We start from the raw sequence: 26,987 nt of genomic DNA, 5'->3' as shown, positions 1-26,987 counted from the left end.
TACTGTTTGCTATGCTTAGTGCAATAAACTCTGGACATTCTAAAAAATACATTTCCTGAAAACTTTTGCATCGTTGTATTTCTAGTGTTTCAATATAAAAGAAAAAAGCTGATGTATTCATATAATGTTATGATGAAAGAAATGTCCTTCTGGGTTCGGCTCCAAGTGGGAAAAAGACACTGGAGACATGGAAGCTTCTTGGAAAGATGGTTTATTGGTGGACAGGACCACATGGCTTGAGTCCTGAACAGAAAAGGTGATCACATGCTTCAATGTTGGTGGAGCAAAAAAGAAGGGAAGGACTGAGATGCTGAGTCCCTGGTTTTATGCCCTCTCTGGCCTTTGATCCTGAATTCTGATTGGTTGTCAGACTCCCATGGGGCCATGCAGGGGCAACTCTCTAGGCTGTGTTTTGAATCCAGGTTGGTTGAGTTCTGAGATGCCATGTGGTGAGTTGGATAAAGGGCCAATATTATCATGCCTTAATCCCATCCCCCTGGAGTTGAAGGGGAGAGCTCTTTATTATGTAAAGTAGACTAGCTTGGTCTTCTTAATGGCCCATTGACAAAGTGGGGATGGGCAGGAAGCTACAGGGAGCTATTCTGTTTTTTAAAACATGTTTCTTCCTTTTCACATCCAGAGAAATATTCTGCCTTTTCAATATTTCATGGGATATTTCATTTTTCTGGGAGAGGGCTGGGTGATAACTTCCTACAGTTTAAAATATATCTCAAATGTTTTGCTGTTTTAATGTCTAATGTTAAGATTCTACTTCATACTTGTTTGAAGCAGTCCTCGACTTTAATCGCTCGTCTATAATGTCCTTTAAACTTTGTACTATCGAGACTTACAGATCTCTCTTTTAAGATGGCTACACGGTTATAAATCTCGTTTAAATGGAGAAACTGGGGAACAATGAGCCGGGAGCAAGTTCTTCTTAGGCACCTGAAAGAGGAGGCGGCGCGGGAACCGAGAAAAATCGCTTCAGCAATGCCCGCGAGGCCCTTCCACCGACGTAAACCGCCCGAGAGGCCCTTCCACCTACCCATTCTTTTCCATCAGGGCGGGGCCAACACCGTTCAAGGGCGGGGCCGACGAGGCTGACCAGCTGGGTTTAGGCGGCACAGGCGCTCTTAGGCGGTCACTCCGGCAGCATTCCGCGGGTGCTCCGGCAAGCGGTCGCTGAAGAGGGGGGAGCGGCTCAACAAGCGTTCCCCAGCCGGGCTTTCCACTTGCTTGCAGCGCACACGTGGCAGTCTCTCCTTCTCTATCTTCCGCCCCGCGCTTCCCGGAGATCGACAGTAGCCCCAGAAAGGACCGCCAACAATCGCCACCATGAGCAAAGGGGTGAGAAAAATAAAAGGACGGGGTCGGGGTCGGGGAACACCACGGGAATTCGGTCGCGTCTCTTAGCCGGAGAAGGCTGTAATCGCCTGGACCTCGGCGGCACTAACCGCCGTAGCACCGCCTGTTGCTAGCAAAGGAAGTTTCTTTCCTTTAATAGTACTGACGGCCAGCGCAGCCCCCGCCTGCTCGGCCGCTGAACGGCCGCCTTTTTTCTGAGGATGGACGGGACGCTGCCACGATCCCTGCCGTCCGGCACCGTTTACACTTGAGGAGTGGCGCTGCCATCCAGACTGAAAAGACAAGAGAGCTTAAAAGCGCCGCCCTACAAACTAGAACTTCGAATGTGCCCCAAACACGAGGTTCTTGTAGAAGCGGAACAGGATCTTTTCTTATGGGGCGGATAATTCCACCCTCTGAGGCTCGCGGTGCGCAAACAGGCTGCCGGAGCGTGAATCAGCGAATCGCTGGTGGGAAGGGGCGGGTGGGCGGGAGAGCCGGCCGACGATCTCCGGAAAGGCGTTTGGGAAATCCCGTAGTGATATCCTCCATTTTCTTGATTTTAGCGGGCGGAGAGCCTCGCGAATATGCCAGTCAGAATGGCGCGCCTAAGGCGCCGAGAATCGAAGTATTCTTCCAATTCCGGAGCGGAGGGTTCGCGTTAGTTTTTGGAAAGACCTGTTGAAAAATTAGAAATCCCACAGGTGGCAAACTGAGTTATAGAAAGTTATGTCCCGGAGACATTAAGAAATTATCATCCATGTAGGAGAGTTTCATTTTGGCTTTGGAATGCATGCCATTCAGCCCGCAGCCTCCTCGTCTTCTCTGGTTAATCCTTTCTGTTCCGATTCCTTCTTCGGTTTAATGTGTTAATTGACGGTTACCTATTTGTTAATTTAGCAGTTTAATGTTGTGACATGGGGTAACTGAAAATATGTGAGCACACATATCACATTTGTCTTTCGTTTGACTTCAGAAAAGTGGGGGGGGGGGAAATAAGCAGGCCGGTTCAGACATCATATTTTGAGCTTTTCTGTATTGGATGTAACTATTTCTAATCTGAAAAGAGGAGTGAATCATCAGTATGATTTTTAAAATGTAGTGTTTCTTGTACTTCAGTTGTCTCCTGAAGAGGAGATTAGGCGAAAACTTACTTGCAGAGTGCTGCCATTTTGTCTGTTCATTCACTTGTGGAAATCTGGATGCCTTTTAATCAGTCCTACCAGAAATCGGAGGAAAGTATCCTAAATGGAAAAAAAATGTGCTGGCTTAGTTAGGCCTCCAGTTTTTGTCTGTAGCATGATAGATTTAGACCTGAATGTGAGCCATGTCTATGTCTTTTGGGGATTGGTGTTTTTTTGTCCCCACCTCTAAATGTCCTTGCCCCACCAGCCTCTTAGGATTCTTTCCTGGTCTAAAGATTGGTCCAAGGTCATTGGGTTGACTGGTGACTGTTCACAGTAGTCTAAACACTTAATTCCAACAGGGCACTCCATAGGCTGTTTCAGATAGCACAAACAGAAAAGTTCTTCCTTGTGTTAATGTTGAAATAATGTTTGTGTACTTGAATATTTGAATCTTGTTAGAGCAGCTTTCTTTCACTTATTTCTGCAGAGGCCTTGAGGGCCTAGATCTGCAGAATGATTGCTGTTTAGAATGGTTCATTAAGTAGGGCAGGTGGAAACAAGAAAGGCTGTTGCCACATTATGGAAACTTCTATAAAATCCTGTGGTTTGATGCAACAGCTTGCTTCATTTTGGAATGTGTATGTGATTGTTTTAGACAGAATGAATACTGTTATTTTTAATGCCTTTTGGGTGAAAGTTTGGAGCTTTAAAGAATTGCAGCATAAAGCCTTATTCATAATTGAATAAACTAAGCTGCTTGACTGTTAGGAATGTTTGTTGGTTTTCACAGGACTGCAGTCACAAAAGCAGAAGAATCATCTAGTGTTTTCTTAGCTTTTAGTCTCTTTGCCTTCCCAGTTTTTTAATAGTAATTTTATTAAACATTACAGCTAAAAAGATAAAAATTGATAGAAACTAAAAAAATAAAAAGAAAGAGAAAAAATAGAATGCAGAAAAAACAGAAAAAGAAAAAACAAGATAGTAAAGAAAATGGAAGAAATACAAAGTATTTACACAAGTATAAACAATTTTAGTAACTTATCACCTTCTCTTAAACTATTTAAGCAAATTATTTTTTCTTCTTGTATCTTATTTTTTATCTATAAACAAATCCTTATACCTCGTTGTTCAAGTCCTAGTCAGCAAAAGTCAATTACTAGAGATAATAACATATCTCTTCTAGCCTTGATCAAATAAACCAACTTTGTGTTCCTTGTTTTTACATTTAACAATCTTGCTCTTTAATCCCTTGAAATAATGTCCTAGAACAGTGATGGTGAACCTTTTCAGCACCAAATACCCAAACTGAAAAGTATGCACATGTATGCACTGAAGCACCAGAAACCAAAAGATCAGCTGGTCTTCATGTGTGCCAAAATCACAAAGACCAGCTGGCAATGGCACACATGGCCACAGGGGGGTGGGGGGCTCTGCATGCTACCTCTGGCACATACCCACAGGTTTGCCATCATGGTCCTAGAACTTTCTTGTCATCCTTCTTTGCTAGTTCTCACAAAATTCTTGAAAACTTTTAACCAGTCTCTTTTGTAAATCCAATATAGGAAAGTTGTCCAGATTGCTCTTTTGGTTTATTTTTATATCATAGTCCATTTCATTTATTCATCCATCTTTATCTATATCATTTTTAATCTATCATTTTTAAATCCACGTTTCATATCAGTCTCCATCTTATCTGATAAAACTTGTTCCATTTTCACAGTATCTTTTAAACACTATCTATAAGGGCAGACACTCTTAAAATTAACTTCTGGATCCATTGTTTGTCCTTCAATATACACATTGCAAGTATTTTGCTCCATTCTGTATTAAGTGAAATTCAAGTGTTTCTTAATTCATCCTGGTTCCCTCTAGTCTAGTGTCTAATGTTTAAAGACCCATCCTATCAATTTTTTAAAAATAATTCAAAACAACAGCATTTTCCCACAGGAAGGATTCTTGTAATTAAATTCCAAAATCTTATTTGAAGTGCATCTGTATGTTAAGTTTGTTTACTTTCCAGAATCAATGTTCTAGTCACCTTTTCACTGCTTATTCCAAACAAAAAACAAAACAAAACAAAAAACAGATTTAAAGGTTAAAACTGCGTTTAATATTTCTTTCATGAAAGGAGACTCACTGAGTGGTACAAAACTTGTGATTCCAAAGGTTCCAAATAGTTGAAGAGCAATTAATAAGCAATTTCCAAAAGTGATTAGAAAAAGAAGTATACAAACCCAATATCCATAAAGGCACCAACCATAGTCAGGGCATCCCATCATCTCCCAGTCACTCAACAGAGACCACTGTCTTCCAGTCAAATCATGAGAAGTAACTTGTGGATGATCCCAAAGCTGCTCCTAGTTATGAGAAGAATTCTAAAGAGCTTTCACCACAGTTGTTAGCTCTGGTCTCAGCAGAACCATTTTTAATTTGCCAGTTGTCCATTTTCAGTATAGTTCTGAAGATGCCACCAATATTTTTTTACCATAGTTCTGAATGGCAAATGATGAAAAGTCTCGGTAAAGATGTCTGCCTGTAAAATTCTTAATATATTTATAAACTTTCAAGGTATTATGATTATAGCTTTATGTTAGCAATTGGTAGCTTTCAGGGGGTAGGGGTAGGTGTACACTTAGTTAAGGCTTATGAACATAAGTTTTGCTTCTGCAACAACTAGATTGCTTAATTCATTTCAATGTGCAGCTATGAAGTTGAATCTTTATTGCAAGAAATGTAAGAGCTTCTTTTGATTGCTCTATTACTTTCTTGGTAAAATAAACAAAGCTTTCTGTAGTTTGGGAATTTTCCTTGTTAGCACTGACTTCATTAAGCAAATCACAGAGGGATCTTTGATTCAGAAGAGTTAGGTTTGGATTTCAAATAAAGAATAGCTACCTTGCTATAATAAAGACTCAGATGAATATATTTCAACACTAGAGAAATGGAAAAGTATTTGAATCTATCTTGTTGCTCTTTGAGCCAGACAGATCCTTGGGTTTGGCTCTTATGTAAGCAGCAATTCATGTATAGTTGCAAGGCATAACTTTCCCGCACAGATGATTACTGTAAATGTAAGTGGGAATCTTCCTGTTTAATTGAGGTTATGGATGCCAGCCAGTAGCTTTTTTTTCTTTCTTGAGTGCACTATTTTCAGTTTTATCCATATGTGGTTGAGCAATGTTAGAGGACAGCTTTTATGTGTCCTTTGCTTGACACATGCATGAACTGCCCTCCCCTTCTGTAACTAAAATTTCTTTGTAGCAAAACACTTTATAGCATTGGGAAGAAGACAAAGCAGTTGTGTTAGTGGAACATAAAGATCAAAGAAGAGATGGTTGTAAAATCAAACATATTTTGATAATTCATTCAAATGAATTCTTGGTAGTTAAAAAATGGTAAACAATTTTCTAACATCTTAACTATAGTGCCCTTGTTTTTAGGATTTCCAATATCTTCCACCTCCCAAAAGTACAGAGAAATATTTCATCCCAGTGATGATCCTGTAACATACTGAAGTACCCAGAAAAGCTCTCTTTAACATCATCAAAGTTGTTCACTTACATGTAAAAAAATCAGAATGATCTTGAAAGCTTTTAATCAAAAATTATCATAATCATATCATCAAATCAAATCATATCATAATCAAAAATTAATCATAATAAAAAAATCATTGTGCTCAGAATGCCATCAAGCATTTCTTGAGCATAAGATTTACTTCGGAGGGAAATAGTTTGTTCCAGAGATCTTCCTTACATCCCTAATTCTTCATTCATTCAAAGTTTGCACATTCGTAGTCAAGAGTTTTGATTTTTACAAGTCTGATCAGGCCCAGCCAAGTATGGTTGGGATGAGAGATATATCCAAAACTTCTTGCAGCCTGAGATGGCTTATACTAATCTATACAAGGGCAGATATATGAACCAAAATAAGTAGGAATCATCTTAGCCCTTCTAGTTTTTACAGTTAAAATGCACTTTTTGCAACACCTGATTTCAGGAGTGCTTCCAGTCCATATCTTGAGGTAGTCCTTGGTTCATATTAGTCTTTTGGTTTTTTTTTGCAGGATTCAAATTGAGTTTAAAACATATTTTAAAAACTATGCAATTTGTCTTAAATCAAATCAACATGTTTATGAGAGTTAATTTTGTTGCAAGAAAAGAAAATAAGACAGTGGGGGCGACAGTGGGAGCCAGGGAGAGTATACTTGCCATTCTGTTGTGACAGTGTGGAAATTTAATTGCTACATTTGGGCATGAACTAACAATACCGTAGTCAAGGTGTTTGTGCTGTAAATTGTTCCTACATCTCACTCTCCGTAGAAGTTTAAAGATAATACCTTGTACCAAGAGATCATTTTTGTCGGGGGAATAAACTTCCACAGCTGTGATCTCCTTACATTGAATCAGCTATTGTCTCATGTAAGCCACATTTGTTAAAGCATAGCGCACAATGTATAAAAATCTGGATAGCACACGGTAAAAAAGTATTTTGAACGTACATGTTTTATGGGCATATAAGTGAAAATTGGTTGCCTTAAATCCCTATTTTTTGTTCATAAACTCTCCAAATGCAAAACAAACATTTGAAATGGGAAAAAATTATTTGACGTGTATGGGGGGGAGCTCCCATTGTGTCCCTTGGTCTCCTCCCTCCCTCCCCCCCTTGAGAAATAAGTAGAAATTATTGACTTTGATCACTTAAGCTGTTCTCTGGCAAGGTTGGTGTACTAGACAAATCAATACTCTCCATTTGTAACACAATACATAAGCACAAAAGGTACTCCCACATCAGTCAGTATTTTGATTTATGAAGTACACCAACATTGCCAGAGAACAGCTTAAGTGAACAATCAATAATTTCTATTTATGTAGCAGTGCATGAGAAGAGGAACTGTGGCCTGAAGGAATGAAAGGAAAGAAACAAATGAAGGAAGGCCCACTTTATCTGAAGCTCTCAAAGAATTTTTTTTTCATGTAATAGTCCCACCTTAGCCTACCTAGGTGTGACCCCCTAGCCTAGAAATATTGCAAGCTTCTGGTTCACTGGAGCACAGGAATGGCCTTTCATTCCTTTGCTGAGATTATAATTTGTACCTGAAAAGTGCCATTTCAGGCAACACAGGAAAGAGAAGTGGAATGAGCTTTGAACACCAGTTTGGCCATCTTCAAAAAGAACTTGGCATACTCTGGGAAGGAGGAACGAACAATAGACTGCCGTGGGGTGATGCAATTGCACAAAGCCACATTGGAGTGGAGTTTTTTGCTGCTTAAAGGGATTAATTTTCTGGGATTACAGTTCTGTGAAATGTGTCAGAGGCTTAATACAATTTTACTTCAGTTTCTTCCATACTGCTCTTGGGAGCTTCAAGAGCTACAAAAAAAGGCTAAATGCAAACAGTGGCTGCTAATATTCATTTTAAAATTTAGATACAAACAGAAGATACAGTAAATACAAATGCTTCTTTTTGGGTGGAATTACAGTACTATTATATTATATTAGAAAGTCCTGAAATGGAAAATTGTAAATACTGTATAGATACACCATTTATGAGGTGGCTGCTGAACTGCTCAGAATAATGTCTTCTCAGGTTGTAAAGGACTTTGTAATATAAAACCTGTTGATTTCAATTGTGGTTGAAACTGAAGATTGTAGCAGGTACAGTGAAGCCTGTTGTGGAAATGAGGTCCTTTTCCCCCAGTAGGGATGGGCATGTAATGAAAAATTAGATTCTCTAGTCCCAGCAACACTTGCAGAACAATTACTTTTATATGGTGATTCATGGACAATGAAATCTTTCTCCTAAAGGCTGGAAGAAAAAAAGCTACAAATACTGTTTTTGAAGTAATGGCATATGCGTACAGGGCTCAGAGGAGGGATGTGCAGCATTCCAGACCCAAAACACAAAAGGTGCTTTGGAGGGGGATGGCTATGTTGGCAATATCGCCTTACTTCAATCATGCATCCTCTAGGATCACATGGTAACTATGTGGGGGGGGACACATTTTTTAAGGTGCTGCCAGCCTCCCCTGCAAAGCACAATTTCTTTTTCATATCCCAAGTGTGGTATGTCCCTAGAGGATGCTGCTGTTTGAGAAGCCCAGACCAAAAATTAGCATTCAGTCACAAGGCTAGTGTACAATGAGAAAATAACTGGATACTGCAAAATTAAGAACAAGGTTTCATCCAATCCGAGCCAATATTAATCTCTTTTAACTGGATCTTTTAAGCACAATACAAATTATTTCAGAGACAGGTAACTTTCTTTCACAGTGTGGTCTGAATTTTTTTTTCCTGCAACCCCCCCCCCTCTCCATTATTTTGGCTTACAAACACCACAAAAATTATAGACATGACTTCACAGGAAAGTGAGCAAGTATTTTCTTCCATTCTAGTGTGTTTGTGTGCTTTCCCACCACAAACTGGGTTGACAAATATTTGTTATAAGCCTTAGAATGCTGGCAGAGCCAGACTTTGGGACTGCAAAACAGGCTGTATAACTCTGCCATTCCTCAGCAGAGTTATGCTGCATCTCTGGGCTGCCTGTCTTGAAAGTAGCCATGCCCTTTCCCAAGATTGTACAGCAGCTGCGGTGCAGAGGCAACCAGGAGAACCCAGGAAAAAAGGGCTCCTCTTTAAAGAGTTGCGGATAGAAGCCTATGCTTTGAAGCCTCTTTTTATGCTTGGATCTGAACTATTACAAATCCCAGTTTGGACCAGAGACCAGAGAATCAATCCCAAGGTTCCACCACAAAACCGCGGTAGACTAAAGCGTGTGTGACTAAAGCGCGGTGACAAAACCGCACCGTCAAAACCGCGCGACAACAGCGCGCTGACAGAAGCGCGCTGTAACATAACCCTAAACCTAACGCTAAACCTACCCTAAACCTAAACCTTACCTTAACTTAAATCGCGCTTCTGTCGGCACGCTGTTGTGGGCGCGCTTTTGACATCGCGGTTATGTCGTGCCATGAATCCCAAGACTGTTACATAGACTGGATAGTTTAAAAAAACAACAGCCCAGAAGAAGGCAGAGGCAAATCATCTTCCTATCATAGCTCTGAAAAATACATTAAGGTGTCTATGAAGTCACCAGGAGTCAAGCTTGCTGTGAATAAAAAAATTCCTTTTTCTATCCCTGCTTTTGGTTGCCACCAGGCACAATTTTTTAATGGTTTCAAAAACAAAAAGAAGTGATTTCCTTAGAACAAAAGAGGCATGACTCCTGACATGAGGTTGAAAGCCACCTACATGTACAAACTGGAAAATAAGGATGTGCAAAATTCTGCCTGAAACAACGCGTTTGAGGGGGCTGTGCCTGAACCAAAACATGCATAATTGGGGTTCTTCGGTTCAAGCGTAGAACAAGAGAAGAGCTGTTTTTGCTCCAGGCATGGTCTGAAATACTATTATTCTGGGAAGAACTGGTTTGAGGAGGAAGAGTCCAACCCATTGGTGATGGCAGCTGAGGAGAGGGAAAGAAGTGCTGGGAAGATGAGGCCACGCAGGTCAATGGAAAATGCCCACTGGGACATTGTAGATGGTGGCAGTGGCAATAGCCATGAGGAGGGAGAGGAAGGAGCTGGGAAGGGTGGAGAGCAGTGCAGGTGCTCCAGTCAAATATACCACTCTGGCAGCTGCTGAAAGAAGCAGGGACGGTACATGCCAGCCTAATCCACTTGCACCATCCAGATACTGCTGAACCTCTGCAAAACCAAAGCATTTGGGATTTTTGGTTCTGCCAAACCATGGCGCATCTAAAATGATTTGGCAGGATTTCTGGGGCACAATGGTTGGCTCCAGACCAAAAGAGAACAGTAGCATTTCGAACTCCTTTAGAGCGTGTTTTTATGATGTCATTATAATAACAGAACAGATTCCCAGGGACTTTGTTCTGGTATCGTCTCTGTTCTTATCTTGTCCAAATTGAACAAGTAGCCCTCCTACACCTCCCTCCCCCCAATGTTTGGGCACATTGTTAATTTTGCAAATCATTAAATGTGGAAGAATTCTTGACATCTTTAAAACTTTCATAGTACCTGTCTCATTGAATTACAACTTGGCTGGGTGTGTAATATTGTTTTGCATAGCCTGAGTTACAGCACTACCATAATTTTTGCATAAGTTTTGACTGTACTTCTAAAATTAAATGTTTGGGCAGACTCCTTCTGATTAATTGTGTCCAGTACAGTACCCTGTTGCAGATTGAATGGCAAAGTAAGGAAGTAGGTAAGTGCTACTCCAGTGCTTCATCTAAATTAAAAATCAGCATACATTGATGCAGAAATTTTTGAAAGCAATTGTTCAGCCATGATATTACACAAAGGATTTAGATTCAGGCCAGTAGTTCATGTAGTTCGGGAGAGGAATGTGTGTTGTGAAATAGTGAAGAGGAGGAAGAGAATTGGGGGCATTAAAATAACAATTGTGGATTGTGCTCCCTTTTAAATTGAAATGTGTGTGTGGGGAGGGAGGAATAAAGTGATTCTGACTGAAACAGTTTCCTGTGCCCTTACCTGACAATAATCTAAGATTTTTTTACTTATATTTAAAATAAGCAGTTGGGATAACTGAAATGCCATTCTTCCAAAGAATGTAGACATTTTCTTTTTTGAAATGTTTTCCCTTTCCCCTCTTTTTAGAAGGGAAACAATACAGTAAAGCAAATGTCAGGAATGTTCAGCTCTGCTTTACCTTCTAACACAGCCGTGCTCAACCTGTGGGTCACGACCTCTTTGGGGGTCGAACGACCTTTTCACAGGGGTCGCCAAGAAGCCTTCAGCAGAGAGGCTGGCAAGAAGCCGGTCGAAGGGAAGGAGAGGCTCGGCTTTCCCGCGCAGCGGAAGGAGAGGTACCAGAAGACTGACGGGCTTCCCAGCAGGCGAGTCCAGCCAGCCTCCCATGCGGGCATTTTTCAGCAACTGTTCCTGCTCCTACAGGGCACACACCTTCGTCGGGGTTGAGCTGCATCAAAAGGGGAGGCTTGGGCAGCAAGAAGGGCAACGGCTGAGGAGAGGCTGAGTCTCCACCTGACATCGCTTTCCCTCCCTCCCCCTGGCACAGGCCTGACTCCTCTGCTCACCTCTTGCGCGTGTGCACACAAGCAAAATACCCTCCTGGACCAGGATCAAGGTGGAGGGGATGACTCTCCTCCCGCTGTCGCCACTGTGCAATGAGGTGAGTAACTGGGTACGCAGCGCAGGGGAGCCACACTGCGCAGGAGACTCCTCAGTGCCAGACTCAGGTCAGCGCAAGCCACGGTCCCCTTCGTGTTGGCTCAGAAAGGAGAGGAATGGGGAGCAGCAGCAGCTGGTTGGGTGCAGGGAGGGAAAAGATCCAGTTCTCCTGACTGCACAGGACTCTCCTTGTGCGGGGCTCTGGAACTCTTCCTTCTCCGCATCTAGAGACGGCTGCTTCAGCTCTTTCCTGAGCCAACACAAAGGGTTGGCGCTGACCTGAGTCTGGCACTGAGGAGTCTCCTGCGCAGCGTGGCTCTCCTGCGCAGCGCAGCCTGCTACTCACTTCTCAGTGGCAGCAGTGGAAGGAGTTGCTGTCCCCGCTGTTATGATCCTGGCCCAGGACGGTATTTCGTGCAAGGAAGAGATGAAAGAGAAAAGGGGAAAAAGAGAGAGAGAAATGAAAGAGAACTGGAAGGAGAGAATGGGAGAGAGGGAAAATAGAAGGAAACAAATTAGAGGGACAAGGGAGAGGGAGAAAAATAAAAGAGAGCTGAAGGGAGAGAATGAGAGAGAGAGGGAAAAGAGAGGGAAACGGGAAAAGGAAAGAAAGGAAAGAAAGAAAGAAGGAAAGAAAGAAAGAAACTAACTTTCTCAGACCTATGATGAAAGCAATGGCAAGCTAGATCTCTTGCCAAGAAAACTGCAGTTTGCCAGAAGGCACAAATTGGAAGCAAGTCTGATATTTTAAAAAGAAAATAACAGAGATGGCAAAAAAATCCATCTGAAAATAAGATTATTTATAATTTTAGATAACGTATTGTATTGTCAAACTCAAAAGAAATCAAAATATACAGTATATCCTATTGCTGTTAGTACAATCTTGCCAGCTTCTATCAACTTAGAGTTCACTATGAAAAGATTACAGAGAAGCAATTTCCTACAATTAATAACTTTATTTTGGATTTGCTATTATGTTCAATGAGAGAGAAAGAAAAGGAAAGAAAGGAAAGAAAGGGAGAGGAAAAATAGAGAAAAACCGAAATGAGAGGGAGGAGGAGAGAAGAGAGAGAGACCCTCTTCCCACAGAAAACACTGAGCCATGAAACCTGGGTAGGCATGTCTGGGGGATGTTGTCATGTGACTGGGTGGGAGTGTGTTGAGTTGGCCACACCCACCGCCCAGGTTTTGTGGCTCCTGGTGTTTTCTTTTCTGTGGGAAACAGATCCAAATGGCTCTTTCAGTGTTTTAAGATTGCCGACCTCCGTGCTATACCATGCTTCAAGACAAGATTTCATTTATTTGTAATTAGAAATAAATATTTCACAATATATAATTACATATTGTTTTTGCAATTAATCACTATGCTTTAATTATGTTCAATTTATAGCAATAAAAATACATCCTGCATATCAGATATTTACATTATGATTCATAACAGTAGCAAAATTAGTTTTGAAATAGCAACAAAAATAATTTTATGGTTGGGGGTCACCACAACATGAGGAACTATATTAAAGGGTCGCGGCATTGGGAAGGTTGAGAACCACTGTTCTAACAGATAAGAGGCAGAGAACACAAGCTCAACTCCAGATCTCAGTGCTCTTCCAAGTGTTCCATATGTGAAAAACATGAACAAAATATTATTCCTTGAATGTCCTATAATGCTTTACCCACAATACTGGGCTCCATTTTCTCTTGATAATAATACCCTGGCCTCTGCAAAGCTTTTTGAAGGATACCATTGGCAACCAGACCTAGATTTTCCACAATTTAAAAGTGTGAGTGGCTCTGTTTACCTTCTTAAGGCAACAGGAGGAGCAGGAAACTTAGTTTTCCACTATGTTGACTCTCAGCACTTCTATTCTTAAGGCTTCCCCTTTCAGGAATATGCTAAGAAATAAAAAATTAAAACATTAATTAAACCCTTCAGTCTATATTTGTGAAATAAAGTATGTGTGCAATAGAGCATTTGTGAGTCAAGTCACAAATGATAAAGACTGGAAAGAGTTTTTATCATCAGGATCCGGGCAGGACCCTGCAAGCAGCAGTCAGAGGAAGGATGAATGCCTAGAGAGGAAGGGGGAAGAGGCCATCCTGATCTAGCCAGTCCTAGTCCTTGGAATGCAGTCAATACTGTATGTAAGAGTTTTCACATATGCTTCAAATAATAGCTGTTGGGAGAAGAGGAAAATCTTTGGAGCAGAATATGAGTAAAAATAGTGGCTAAGTTCAAAATGATCTGACATCTTTTTTTTTCTTCCTCATGGTCTATTTGATATAGTAAAATATTTATTTAAATGTCCTGTCTAGATCATTGTTCAGTTTAAACTTTGTTCCTTTGTTATAGGATTTGTAAATATTTGTACGTACTGATCTTAGAAACTACCATTCTTAAGAAAAAAAAATGGATTGAAAACTACTTAATCTCCCTGAAACAAAGGCATTACTCATAAGGCAATTGCAATTCAAATAATAAGATGCAGAACTATTTAATTTTTATTAATATTTGCATTTGATTTAACTTAAAAGTACACATGCTGCCTTTCAAAATAGGATGTTTCTGGGAAGAGGAAATTTTTAGAGAGTTTATAGAGTTTATTGGGATTTATAGGCCGCCCTTTTCCCTGAGGGGACTCAGGGCGGCTTACAACCACAAGGGAGGGGGGTGCAGTGTCAAAACAACACAGAATGTGAACAAAGAAAAAATAGTAAAAACACAACTTTCGTTCAGCAATCAAACACTCGGGCGGGTAAATTGGGAACCTATCCCCAGGCCTGCTGGGAGAGCCAGATCTTGAGGGCTGCGCGGAAGGTCTGGATAGTGGTGAGGGTACGGATCTCAACGGGGAGATCGTTCCACAGGGTCGGAGCTGCAACAGAAAAGGCTCTCCTCCGTGTGGTCGCCAGTCGGCATTGACTGGCAGATGGGATTCGGAGGAGGCCCAGTCTGTGCGATCTAATTGGTCGATTTAGGGAGGTGATCGGCAGAAGGCGGTCTCTCAAGTACCCAGATCCACTACCATGGAGTGCTTTAAAGATGGTCATCAGTACCCTGAAGTATTTATGTGTAACATTACATTACATTTATCCATTACATGAAATACATTCCAAATGAATGAAGATGAGTATATGTGTCCCAGGATAATGTTCAGGATTGAATCTGGGTGGCTCACTGGGATAAGAGATTTTGTCTTCTGAGCTTTTGGACTCATGCCAGAGCCCATCTCTGAGAAATTCCCTGAGGATGGGCTCCAGGACGAGTCCAAAAGCTTGGAAGACAAAACCTCTGGTTCCAGTGACTGACCCAGATTGTGTCCTGCAACATTCCAAATGGTACAGTAAGATTAAAGAACCATCTCTCTAACCTCAAATGTATAAAACAATGTTTTCTAAGGCTTCTTGTATGCTGTATTTATTTTTTTAATTACTTCCTTATCCAGACGTGAGTAGCCTATTACAATGACTATAATTGTATGATATTATTATTTGTTTAACTATGATTAGCTGGGCAGGGTATACTGTAATCAAGCAGACTATATTATGTGTCATGTATGAAATAAGCCGGTAGAATAAGCACTTTAAAAAGCAGTTATCTTTGTGTTTTTATTTTGCTATCTGGTCAGAAATAATGCCATATTAGTACAGACCAGGGATGTCAAACTCGACCCATGGGCTGGATGTGGCCTGCAGGGTGCTTACATCTGGCCCGTGGGGCCACCCTGGAAACAGCAAAAGACCTGCCTGTGGTGCCTCTGCCAGCAAAAATGGAGCCCGTTTTCTCTGGCAGAGGGCTCGGGCTACCACAGGCACCTCCAACATGAGTGATGTCGAGCTAACCACATCCCCAGCCCCCCCCCCCCCCCCCGAGGTCAAAAACAATCCCGATGTGGCCCTCAATGAAGTCAAGTTTGACACCCATGGCACAGACATATTTCAAAGCATAGCTATTCATCCTGAACCATATTCAGGCTCCGAACACCTTAGAATTAGGCCCCAAGAGTGATGAAAATCAGCTTTACAAATGAAATCTTGTGACTGTGTTTTGTGACGTGCAGTAGGTTTCTGCACACATTATAGACCATTGTCTTTAATATGTTGTGAAATTTGATAAGGGTTGAGTATCCTATGATTGTTTTTAGGATTTTTTACATAAAAGAGCGTAGATCTCTTAGGGGGAGATGTAGCATTAGAACCTCTGTCCAAAGCCCTGGAAAAGCTGATCAGAAATTGAAAATGCAGAACTGCATGGGTTAGTCAGTTGGAATTGGTGGTAAATAAATTCAAATAAGTAACTAAAATAAAATAAAAATAATGACCTGGTTCAGTGTAAGGCAGTTCTTTTATTGGGGTCTCTCACTTTCATATAGACTGGACGTGACAAGTATGAACCTGCAGCTACATCTGAGAATGCAGCAAAGAAGAAAAAAGGAAAAAAAGAAAGGGATTTGGATGAACTAAAAAAAGAAGTTACACTGGTAAGAACAATTTTTATCTACAGTAGAGATGAAGAAATTAACATAATGCTTGAGCTGGCATGAATTGTCAATTTTCTGGCTTTTAAGTTGATTACCTTGGATGGGACCCTTTTGGATCTATGATGGATTTTAATAGTTTTCCAAATTGGCTTAGAGAATTTGCTACCTCACTGTCATCAAAACTCTGGGTGTAGGGTAGTAAAATGGTGATTTGGTAATTGATACCATATAATACCTTCTTCCCCCTTGACACACCCAGGCTTAAACTTCAGGTAAACTTAATTTATTTATCGACTGGGAATTCTTTCCAGCAATTGTTATGGTTAAACTCCAACAATATATTGATAATATCCTTGGATACTTGAATGTGGCTTCACTCGTCTTTTTGACTTTGCAGGATGATCACAAACTCACCCTTGATGAACTTCATTGCAAATATGGAACTGATCTCAGCCGGGTAAGTTAGTCAACTTGGTTGGAGTTTTCTGCTTCGAAAGTACAAAATGCTTGGCAGCAGGTTCTGGGAGTTGTCAGTTCATGTTCTCATCATAATTCAGAAATTCTCTTCCCTAACTTGATTTGAGCATTTTTGTGAAATGCTGCTGCCATTGAATCATTGTGAATGATGATAGAGGATTGTTCTATGATAATCTTCTAGCTTATCAAAATCATTTTTATTATATATATAATGTTATTGCTATCATTCATAGGTTATGACTGTCACATACTTGAAATAGATAGCATTATCATAATTAGAATATTAAGGACTGCGGTCTTTTATCAGTGAAAGTATTGGAAGACAACAGGTGGTTTTTTAGATTTAATGTTTTTAATGTTTTGAATTTCATGCATTTTAATCCATTATTATAAGCTGAAATAGCTCAAGCAGGCAACATTCAAATAATTGTAGTAGGTAAAAGGCAATGACTAAGAGATTATTTGGAAAAGTTCTTTTGAAAATATGAATGAGTGAAAATCTGAAATGTTTCTCTGTTACTTAAGAAAGCAACTCTGCTATGTTACAATGTGACAATTACAGCACTCTCTCTAACCTCTATGTTGCATTTCTGTCATTGAATTCCTCATTCCCTTTCTGTGTTTTAGGGACTGTCTTCTCAGCGTGCTGCAGAAATCCTGGCTCGAGATGGCCCTAATGCTCTCACTCCCCCTCCCACAACCCCAGAATGGATTAAATTCTGCCGGCAGCTCTTTGGAGGCTTCTCCCTTCTGCTTTGGATTGGAGCTCTTCTTTATTTTGCGACGTTTGCTATTCAAGCTGCAACAGGAGACGAGCCTAATTATGACAATGTACGTAGGGCAGGGAGGGAAGGGGATTGAAAATGGTGTGTGTGACTGAATAGCCCAGTTTCGATATCATGAGAAAGATATATTCTCATGAAAACATAAAATACTGAAGTTTTGATTTGTCCTTATTGGCTATGGCTTTCGTTTCTGCTTAGAGTAAGTATAAACATGGTGGTTATGATCTAAGGTGACACAGCAATCCAGATGGGAGTTGAACATGTGAATTCGTGTGTCCATGTATCACCCTTAAGTTCACCTTAAACCAGATGCCTCTTTTCCCAAGATTATGTAGCAACTACAGAATTCAGCTATGCAAGGCTACTTTAAGATAGTCCCTAAAAGTGCTACTGGTCCACTACACATGCTCAAATTACATTTTACCCTTGGAACTCAGGTTTCTGCATGACACATCTGTGATCTGCCTGTGTTTATCTAGTGCCCTTGCCAGTTTAGGGTGGGCCTACTTCAACATCAAAATCTTAAAATTTCACAACAGGTTTCTCTCATATTGTTTAATTTAAGAATTAGATTAAGTTATGGCCCCTTCTCCCTCTGACCTGAACATAGTTTGCTGTCTCACTTTTGCTTCTTTAAATTCTTCTCTTCATATATTCTTTTCAACAGCATAATGAATGGGAACATTGTGTAAAAACAATTGCGTACAATTAATGTTGCAAATTCAGAGCAGAATTTACTGAAGTTTGTGTGAGTAAATAATATCACTTAAAAGACTGATTCACATACCTTGTTATACTTGTAGTTATATCTAGGTGTGGTGCTGGCTGCTGTTGTCATCATAACTGGGTGCTTCTCTTACTACCAAGAAGCAAAGAGTTCAAAGATCATGGAGTCCTTCAAAAACATGGTGCCTCAGGTATGAAAGTGCTACGGTTTCAGGTTTTTTAAAAATGCATGTTACAATTTTTTAATGTCTCTTTGATCACATATTGGTAGTGAAGCTGTCCTATACAGTCACTGAACATTGCTTGTTCTTGCAGCAAGCTTTGGTAATCCGAAATGGGGAGAAACTGAGCATCAATGCTGAAGGTGTAGCTGTTGGAGACTTAGTGGAGGTGAAGGGAGGAGACAGAATCCCAGCTGATTTGAGAATAATTTCAGCTAATGGATGTAAGGTATGTATATCTTCAAGGAGTAAAAAATGAAGAGACTCTACTGGATGACCCATAGAGGATCCAGGTATGGCAACACCAGTGTCTCCATAAAACCATATGTGCACTTTTTCTTTTTCTCCTGCAGGTGGACAATTCATCTCTCACAGGTGAATCAGAGCCTCAGACAAGGTCTCCAGATTGTACAAATGAGAACCCACTAGAGACCAGAAATATCGCATTTTTTTCTACTAATTGTGTTGAAGGTAAATATAATTTCCAATATTTGACAAACAAGACTGTTAGGATATGGCAGTTCTCAAATCTAGAAATGATAGATTGTTCAAGGAGAAATTAGGAAACATTCTTAGCAAAGCATGTCTGCTATTAGCACATTTTAGAACTGATGGGTGTTAATTTATAAAGAGTGGTTGCAGGTTTTTTTTATAAGTCTTTTTGAACTAAAGCATGAATGCACCATGTTTTCCCCAAAATAAGACCAGGTCTTATTTTCTTTTCGCCCCCAAAATAGCACCAGTCTTGTTTTCAGGTGATATCTTACCTGCTTACCTTAGGACCATCACAGCCACGCATCCCATACACCAACACCTGTGGTGCTGCTGCCTGACTTCTGTGGCTGCTTGCGGCCAGACGCTGCGTGGCTTGTCACGCTGCAGCTGCCATTCACGGCAGGAGGCTGCATGGCGCATTGTGCCATTGTGGATGCAAGTGGTGGCAGCAGCACAATGAGCCTTGTGGCACCATGCAATGCGCCACATGGCGTTCAGCCACAAGCAGCTACAGAAGAGGTTGGACAGCAGCACAACATGTTGGGGCATGGGAGGCCTGGATGTGGCGGTCCTAAGGTAAGTGTGTGTGGGGGCACGTGGGGCAGCTCCACTCCCCCAGCCTAGCTTGATTTTTATGCCTGCACTTTCTGCCACCTTGTGCCAGACTGTGGGCGGGACTTAACTAGAGCTTATTTTGGGGTAGAGCTTATATTAAGCACAGGTGTAAAAATTGGGCTAGGGTTGTTTTTGGGGTAGGTCATATTTTCAGGGAAACATGGTATTATTGCTGGAACATCATTTCTGTAGCTATACTTGAAAGCTTTGTCAAAGAATCTTGTGTCATTACTATATGGATTAGGGGACCATTTTTCAAGGAGGAAAAAGAATAAATCAAAGATTATAAAACATTCTTAATACACGAGGGATGAAAATGCGTACCACCATTTGCAATATTTTTGAACTACTTGACTGGGAAACATCTGAAGAGATGTCCTTGTTTGCGCTGAAAGCCAAAATTGTGTATTATGCTTGCATTGCACATACCGAAGAGAGAAGGTAGAGTTTAATTACAATCCTTCTTGTGATTTTCAGGTACTGCCCGTGGTATAGTCATCAACACTGGTGACCGAACTGTGATGGGCCGCATTGCTACGTTGGCTTCTGGGTTGGAAGTGGGACAGACTCCCATTGCTGCGGAGATTGAGCATTTTATCCACATAATTACTGGTGTGGCCGTGTTCCTGGGTGTCTCCTTTTTTATCCTCTCATTGATCCTCGAGTACACTTGGCTGGAAGCTATAATATTTCTTATCGGCATCATTGTTGCCAATGTCCCTGAGGGTCTGCTTGCTACAGTGACAGTAAGTTGCCATAAAGAGATTAGCACACTCTTCTTAATAAAAGATCTGAAGAAATATAAATTGTAATGGAAGGCAGCCTTCATCTCCCCTTTCCTCATTTTGTAGGTATGTCTGACACTCACAGCCAAGCGCATGGCTCGTAAGAATTGCCTTGTGAAGAACTTAGAAGCTGTGGAGACTCTGGGCTCTACTTCCACAATCTGTTCTGACAAAACAGGCACCCTGACCCAGAACCGCATGACCGTTGCTCATATGTGGTTCGATAACCAGATCCATGAAGCTGATACAACAGAAAACCAGAGTGGTAAGATGCCTGATTTCTGTAAGCGATAATTTAGCACTGCTTTCTGCTAGTAGTCAAGATAATACTTGTTCAGACTTGCAGCCTAGCTTTCTAGCCATATGTAAAAACGTTTGCTTTGTCTCCACAATAGCCAAAAAGAATACATTTGCAATGCTTCACATACGGTTTTAAGTCAATCTTGATCAGTGTTTCTCAATCTTGGCAACTTTAAGAGTAGACTTCAACTCCCAGAATTACCCAGCCAGCCCTGCAGATAATTCTGGGAGTTGAAGCCCATGTTAATTAAAGTTGTCATGGTTGAGACTCATCTGAAACAGCCACTTAAGAATAGGGTTTTTTAGAACAGAAAACCCCATGTTAAAGCACAATATTAAGCATAAAATATATTTGAAAAAAAAGATCGTTTGAAGAATATTATTTTGTTGATTGTTTAATTGCAGAGAAAAAAATAAATTCTAAATTCCATTAATTCTGAAATCTTGTCATTTGAAGAACCATATTTCTCTGTACTTGCATAGACAAAGGAGAGGACCAAGTCACTATAATGAAAGGATAAAGAGCTAGAAATAAGCCTCACCAGAATTTGCAATACTTTTTCATCCTGCTTTCTGAAGGCTTATAATATCAAGGTTTTTCCCAACCATCCTCATCCTTATATAATAGAGAGTAGTGTATTGTTTCTTACCCAGTGGAGTAGAAGAGACTTTTTTTTTATTCCCCCTAACTTTCCCATAAAATTGATGGAAAACAACAATCAAGTTATGAGTTTATCCTTCACTCTTCATAAACCACTATGGAAAAGATAACACTAAATATTTATCCTTTATCCTGCTTGGCCAACATTAAAAATTGAAAATGAATTTGCCAGGGAGTTCTTCACAAGCCTAATTGTTTATGTTTAGCAGAATGGACCTTAAATTGTTCCTTCTTGTCATAGTTTGTCTGAAAATGTAGAAGTTGGTAGTTAATCAAGACTGGCGTCCTACAGCTATTGTTAAGAGCTGCCGTGGACCAGGAAGAGATCTTTCTTCTGCATCTAAGCTTGTAATCAAGAACTTGTGAGAGGGACTTTGCTCCACTGTGTCTGGCATGATAGCTTTAAATCAAACAAGGGGAAAGTGTGGCAGAGGAAATGAATTGTGTGCTGATTTGAGCATGGAATTGTGTGCAACATATGGGTTCCTTCCCTTTAGGTGCTACTTTTGACAAAACATCTCCAACATGGACTGCTTTAGCCAAAATTGCAGGACTATGTAACCGGGCTGTATTTCAGGCTAACCAAGAAAATGTTCCTATTTTGAAGGTGAGTTTAATCCCTTGGTTCAGTTGCCTACTGTCTGTGGCCTTGCAGTTAATGTGAAGCAGCATAAAGAAAAGGCATCTTGGAAAATGGAATGTTTCTGGCTAGTAGAAAAGGCAACATTGCAACATCTTTAATATGAGCATCATTTCTCCATTTATAAGCTCTTATGACAGGGGTGTCAAACTCAAACTCAGGGGTGCTTAAATCTGGCCCACGGGGCTGGCCTGAAAGTATCAAAGGACCAGCCCACGGTGCCTCTGCCGGCCAAAACGGGCCACAGGCCGGCTGCCCATTTTTGGCCGGCTCCTGGAGGCTATGGAGGGTGAAAATGAGGCCCCACACCCCACTTTGGCTGGTAAAGTGCTTCAGGAGGTCATTCAAGCCGAAAACGGGGCAGAGGGGGTTGCGTGAGGTTCCCCCGCACCCGTTTTGGCCAGCAAGGTGGTGCAGGAGGCGTCCATCCCATCTCCCCCCCCACCAGCCCAGAGAACTACAATGCTGATCTGGCCCTCAAAGAAATCCAGTTTGACACCCCTGTCTCATGGTATGCAGTGTTGTTGATTAAGGTTACTAAAGACTTGGATGGAAATTTAGTTCACAGATTTGTGCATAGATCAATAATTTATTTAAAATTCTATCTACGACAGAAGAAAGTTTCTTCCAACAGTAGTTTTTAAAACTGTGATACAAGAAAGACAATACAGTTAAGCCCCCTAAACTGAGAAAAACCCACACTGGGTAGGTAATTAGGTCTTATGATCTGCAAAGTGCTGGACAAACTGCTTGAACTTGGCAGTCAGCAAACACATGAAATTTATCAATCCTATAATGCTCATCATCTAAGGTTTCTGGATTGCCTTAAATTTCAATGAAATGGAGACAATACAAGTCTGGTGTATTATCAGGAAAACAAACGACTTATAAACAAGCAGCAATAAGAGAACTTGCATTTTAACTACTTGAAAGTAACTTGTAAAAATAATTTAAAGAGACTTGACATGTCATGTGTTTTTTAAAAATTATTTACAGATGACTTACACCCTCTCTTAGTGCTGAGCACATTCTGTTCCACTCTATAATTATTATAAAGCCTTCCTATCTTCTCTTTACAGTATTGCTGCAAAAATATTTACTTTTGTTAGTTTCTACTTAACACTAGCCTCTTTTTTTAAAATAATAAATCTAAGTAGTTTTCTTTCAGAGAATGTTGAAATATGTCTTGTTGATAAAGTCAAGCTTATTTTGAAAAGTGGGGCGGGGGGGATCGAAATCTTCAAAAGATTTCAAATCCTTACTGCGAACTGCTGTGTCATTTGATAGAGAGCAGTGGCAGGAGATGCTTCTGAATCTGCACTCCTAAAATGCATTGAACTTTGCTGTGGATCTGTCAAGGAACTGAGGGAGAAGAACCCCAAAGTAGTGGAGATCCCATTCAACTCTACCAATAAATACCAAGTAAGAAATCCCTGCTTTTTGCACAGAGGCATTCCCTGGGAACAAATTCGGTATCTTTTATGTTGGGCTCTGTTGCTGTTTTCCTCAAACCCATTTAGGCTAAATTATGTACCAAGCGGGTGATAGCTCTGGCTGGGAGGGTTCTGTTCTTTTGCTCTCCGTGTTTGTCATCTGCAAGGCACAGTCCAAACCAGTGAATGAAATGCCATCCAAAAGACAGCTAACTAACACTGTTATTAAAACTATGCAGCTGTCAATTCACAAGAATCCAAACACGTCAGAATCACGATATCTGTTGGTGATGAAAGGTGCACCGGAGAGGATTCTCGACCGTTGCAGTTCCATCTTGATGCATGGAAAAGAAATTCCCTTGGATGAGGAGTCCAAAGATGCATTTCAGAATGCCTATCTTGAATTGGGAGGCTTGGGGGAGAGAGTTCTGGGTAAGATGCCTGACTGAATTCTTGCTTGTTCCTTCTTCTCTCAGAATATTCTTGTCAGTCAGCCATGATCTCTATAGGGCCCTCAAAAGGTAAGAGGGTAGTTATGGCAGTGCAGTTAATAGCAATAGCAGTTAGATTTATATTCCGTTTTACAGCCTTCTCTAAGCGGTTTACAGAGTTAGCATATTGTCCCCAACAATCTCATTTTACCAACCTCGGAAGGGTGGAAGGCTGAGTCAACCTTGAGCCTGGTGAGATTCGAACTGCCAAATTGCAGGCAGCCTGCAGTTAGCAGAAATAGCCTGCAGTACTGCACTCTTAATCACTGTGCCACCGTGGCTCTATCCAAGAGGTTGGGCTTTAATTGCATTGCCTTACCTCCCGTTTTACCTTTTTTGACAGCGTTCCTGATCTCATCCCCATCCCCATGGACTCCATTGCCAGCTGGTTTACCTTGTAGCCAAGAGATTGCATGAAATGCTTGTAAACTATGATAAAAATGCTTAGCCAGTGGTTGAGAAGTGCTTGAACTACTATCACTTAAGATGATGATATGGCTTGGATGTCATGGTGAGGCACTCACTGCAGTATTGCGGCAGAGAGGGCCCCCAGCTGAATATTTTCCTCCTAAGTGCCCATGTCAAATACACGAAGTCTTCCCAAACAGAACCAGACAACTTAATCATTAATAATCATTGCTGAATGTCTGCCCTAGTCTGTTTGTCTACAAATAATGGAAATGGTATTTCTTCCAGGCTTCTGTCACTTGGCTCTTCCTGATGAACAGTTTCCTGAAGGCTTCCAATTTGATTCAGATGAAGTGAACTTCCCTGTAGAGAATCTGTGTTTTGTTGGTTTAATTTCTATGATTGATCCTCCTCGTGCTGCTGTGCCTGATGCTGTTGGCAAATGCAGAAGTGCTGGAATAAAGGTAATCACTAACCTCTCTCTCCCCTCAAATATTAGTAATTTAGTAATTTAATAGATTTGTATGCCGCCCAATCCCGTAGGACTCTGGACGGCTTACAAGACAAGATAAAAAAAATTAAAAGTTAAAAATAGAAAGATACAATTAAAAAATACAATTTTAAAACAACACACCCATACAATCTCTCTAGGTGGGGCTGGACCTTGTTCAACAGCCCCAGGCCTGCCGGAACAGCCAGGTTTTGGTGGCTTTTCGGAAGGCCGAGAGAGTGGAAAAGGTCCGGATCTCTACGGGTAGATTGTTCCATAGGGCCGGATCAGCTACAGAGAAGGCCCTCCCCTGAGGGGTCGCCAGCCGGCATTGTCCGGCCGACGGCACCTGGAGGAGGCCCAACCTGTGAGATCTTATTGGTCATTGGGAGGTATGTGGCAGGAGGCGGTCTCTCAGATAGCCAGGTCCTAAGCCATGTATTTATGGCTAAGTCCACCACCAAATAACTGAAAAGGGACAGCTACGTTTGGTCGCTTTACAGATAAAGGACGAGGCTGGTGGAGAGGGAGAGATAAACTAAGCCTTTTGGTAGCCTCCCTTTCCATCTCAAAAGGTGAGGGTTATTGCTGATTCTTCTGTTTCCCTTGAACAACTGACATCAGCACCAGCTTATTTGTTGCTGCTCGGGTCAGGCAAGGGACATTTGAAAAGGCTTCAAGGCCTTGTCTTCATTGCACTTGCTGAAGTTGATATGTTTCATCATGCAGGTCATTATGGTGACAGGAGACCACCCCATCACAGCGAAAGCTATTGCCAAGGGTGTGGGCATCATCTCTGAGGGAAATGAGACTGTGGAGGATATTGCTCTTCGCCTCAACATCCCTGTCAACCAGGTCAACCCCAGGTATGGGACCAGCTAGAGTGAAAAATGTGGAGCATTTCTGGGAAGGATTGGAGCAATCCTGCTAATTAATTTCTTTATTCTGGCATTTAACAATATCTGCTAGTAGGGTATGAGAAAAAGTAAGTAGTAAAGTAGTAAGATGGTTTTAATATTATTTTGTTTCCTTTTTTCAGATTTAGAGCTGTTTACAGTATTTAATTGTTTTAGGCATCTGAGTCCTTCCGAAAGTTTGGAAGCAGAGTAGGGTGTGTACACAAAAAGTGAAAATGTTTGCTTCAAACCCAGAACAAGCAAATCTTTGTGGTGATTCTGCCACCTTCTTCAGTTCTGCCTGTTTGGCAGAGCCCAAACCTGGACCACTTTGATTGTCCTAGGTTTCAGATGAAGTAAAATGTGGGTGAGCAACTAGGGTAGGGCTCGTCCTCTGTACTCTTTCCCCCAGGAGCTTCCACTGGCCCCCATCCCCCTCTCAGATGCCATCACTGCCATCTCAGTGCAGAATGTCCCACTGGCCCACCTGCCTTCAGTCTGCGCTTTAGCTTTCCAGGTACTCAGCAACTCCCTGCCACTAAGAAAATTCTACCTATAAAACAGCCTCTGTTTCCTTCCATGCTATGACAAAAAATGTGTGAAATGGGTTTGGGCATAGGCTCTGCATGCACAGAATGAGTTGCAGAGCCCTAAGGCAAATCAAGCTCAGTGCTGCATGTGGAAAGCACTGCTTCATTAGATGGCAGCACAAAGCAATGGGAGGCTAATCTCTGAAGCTAAGCAGTGTTGAACCTTGGTAAATACTTGGTTGGGGCATGACCTGATATTGTCAAGAAAGTGCAAGGGCACAGTCACTGGGACCTGAGTTAACTTCAAGGATATATTTTCATTGGAAAGCAAGGTTTGAAGGAATAATCTGCAACTTTTCAATATGCTATCTTTTAAATTACAGAGATGCGAAAGCCTGTGTGATTCATGGATCGGACTTGAAGGATATGACCAATGAACAACTAGATGATATTCTAAAACACCATACAGAAATAGTCTTTGCTAGAACGTCTCCACAACAGAAGCTTATTATTGTAGAAGGTTGCCAACGGCAGGTATGCAGAGTGGATCCCTGTAATGTTGGTTAGTCCATTCTATATAAAATCTGAGTGGTAAAGACTTTGAAAGTGATCTACCCCCTCTAGCTTCTGATTGTTAATGAAATCCTGACAGTTCGTGTCCAGTATCTGTTTAGATTTTCAGTAATGAATCTATTCTATCATTAATTAATAGAGCTTGCATATATATATACCAGACATCTGGAAACTAGCCCTAGTCAGCAAACGAGCCCCACCCACCATCCAGGCCTACAACACAAAACAACAATGGACACACAGCCAGCACCAATCTACCAATCATGATACAATCACCCAGCCAATCAATCCACTTACTGAAACAAAGCCAGCACTCCACACACCCCCACCAAGATTTAT

General features: G+C 41.2%; 1 protein-coding gene across 1 annotated transcript in view; it reads left to right on the top strand.

The window, feature by feature from the left end:
- The first annotated feature begins 1,160 nt into the window (after positions 1-1,160).
- The window catches only part of ATP1A1 (ATPase Na+/K+ transporting subunit alpha 1), a 30,661-nt gene continuing 4,834 nt past the window's right edge, over positions 1,161-26,987 (top strand). Inside the window, exons 1-15 of the mRNA XM_087716538.1 lie at positions 1,161-1,347; positions 16,015-16,122; positions 16,520-16,579; positions 17,227-17,430; positions 18,188-18,301; positions 18,426-18,560; positions 18,685-18,802; positions 19,919-20,187; positions 20,293-20,491; positions 21,685-21,794; positions 23,115-23,249; positions 23,500-23,692; positions 24,448-24,623; positions 25,379-25,515; positions 26,459-26,609. Coding sequence (XP_087572664.1) covers positions 1,336-1,347; positions 16,015-16,122; positions 16,520-16,579; positions 17,227-17,430; positions 18,188-18,301; positions 18,426-18,560; positions 18,685-18,802; positions 19,919-20,187; positions 20,293-20,491; positions 21,685-21,794; positions 23,115-23,249; positions 23,500-23,692; positions 24,448-24,623; positions 25,379-25,515; positions 26,459-26,609 — 2,121 coding nt within the window. The 5' untranslated portion in view covers positions 1,161-1,335. The remainder of the gene's footprint in view (positions 1,348-16,014; positions 16,123-16,519; positions 16,580-17,226; positions 17,431-18,187; positions 18,302-18,425; positions 18,561-18,684; positions 18,803-19,918; positions 20,188-20,292; positions 20,492-21,684; positions 21,795-23,114; positions 23,250-23,499; positions 23,693-24,447; positions 24,624-25,378; positions 25,516-26,458; positions 26,610-26,987) is intronic.

This window comes from Thamnophis sirtalis, unplaced genomic scaffold (assembly GCF_051295495.1).
Source record: "Thamnophis sirtalis isolate CommonGarterSnake01/CBP01778 unplaced genomic scaffold, rThaSir2_p1.2 scaffold_5, whole genome shotgun sequence".
Classification (NCBI taxonomy): domain Eukaryota; kingdom Metazoa; phylum Chordata; class Lepidosauria; order Squamata; family Natricidae; genus Thamnophis; species Thamnophis sirtalis.
Note: the sequence above shows the minus strand (reverse complement) of the source record. Positions and strands in the feature narration are given on the sequence as shown.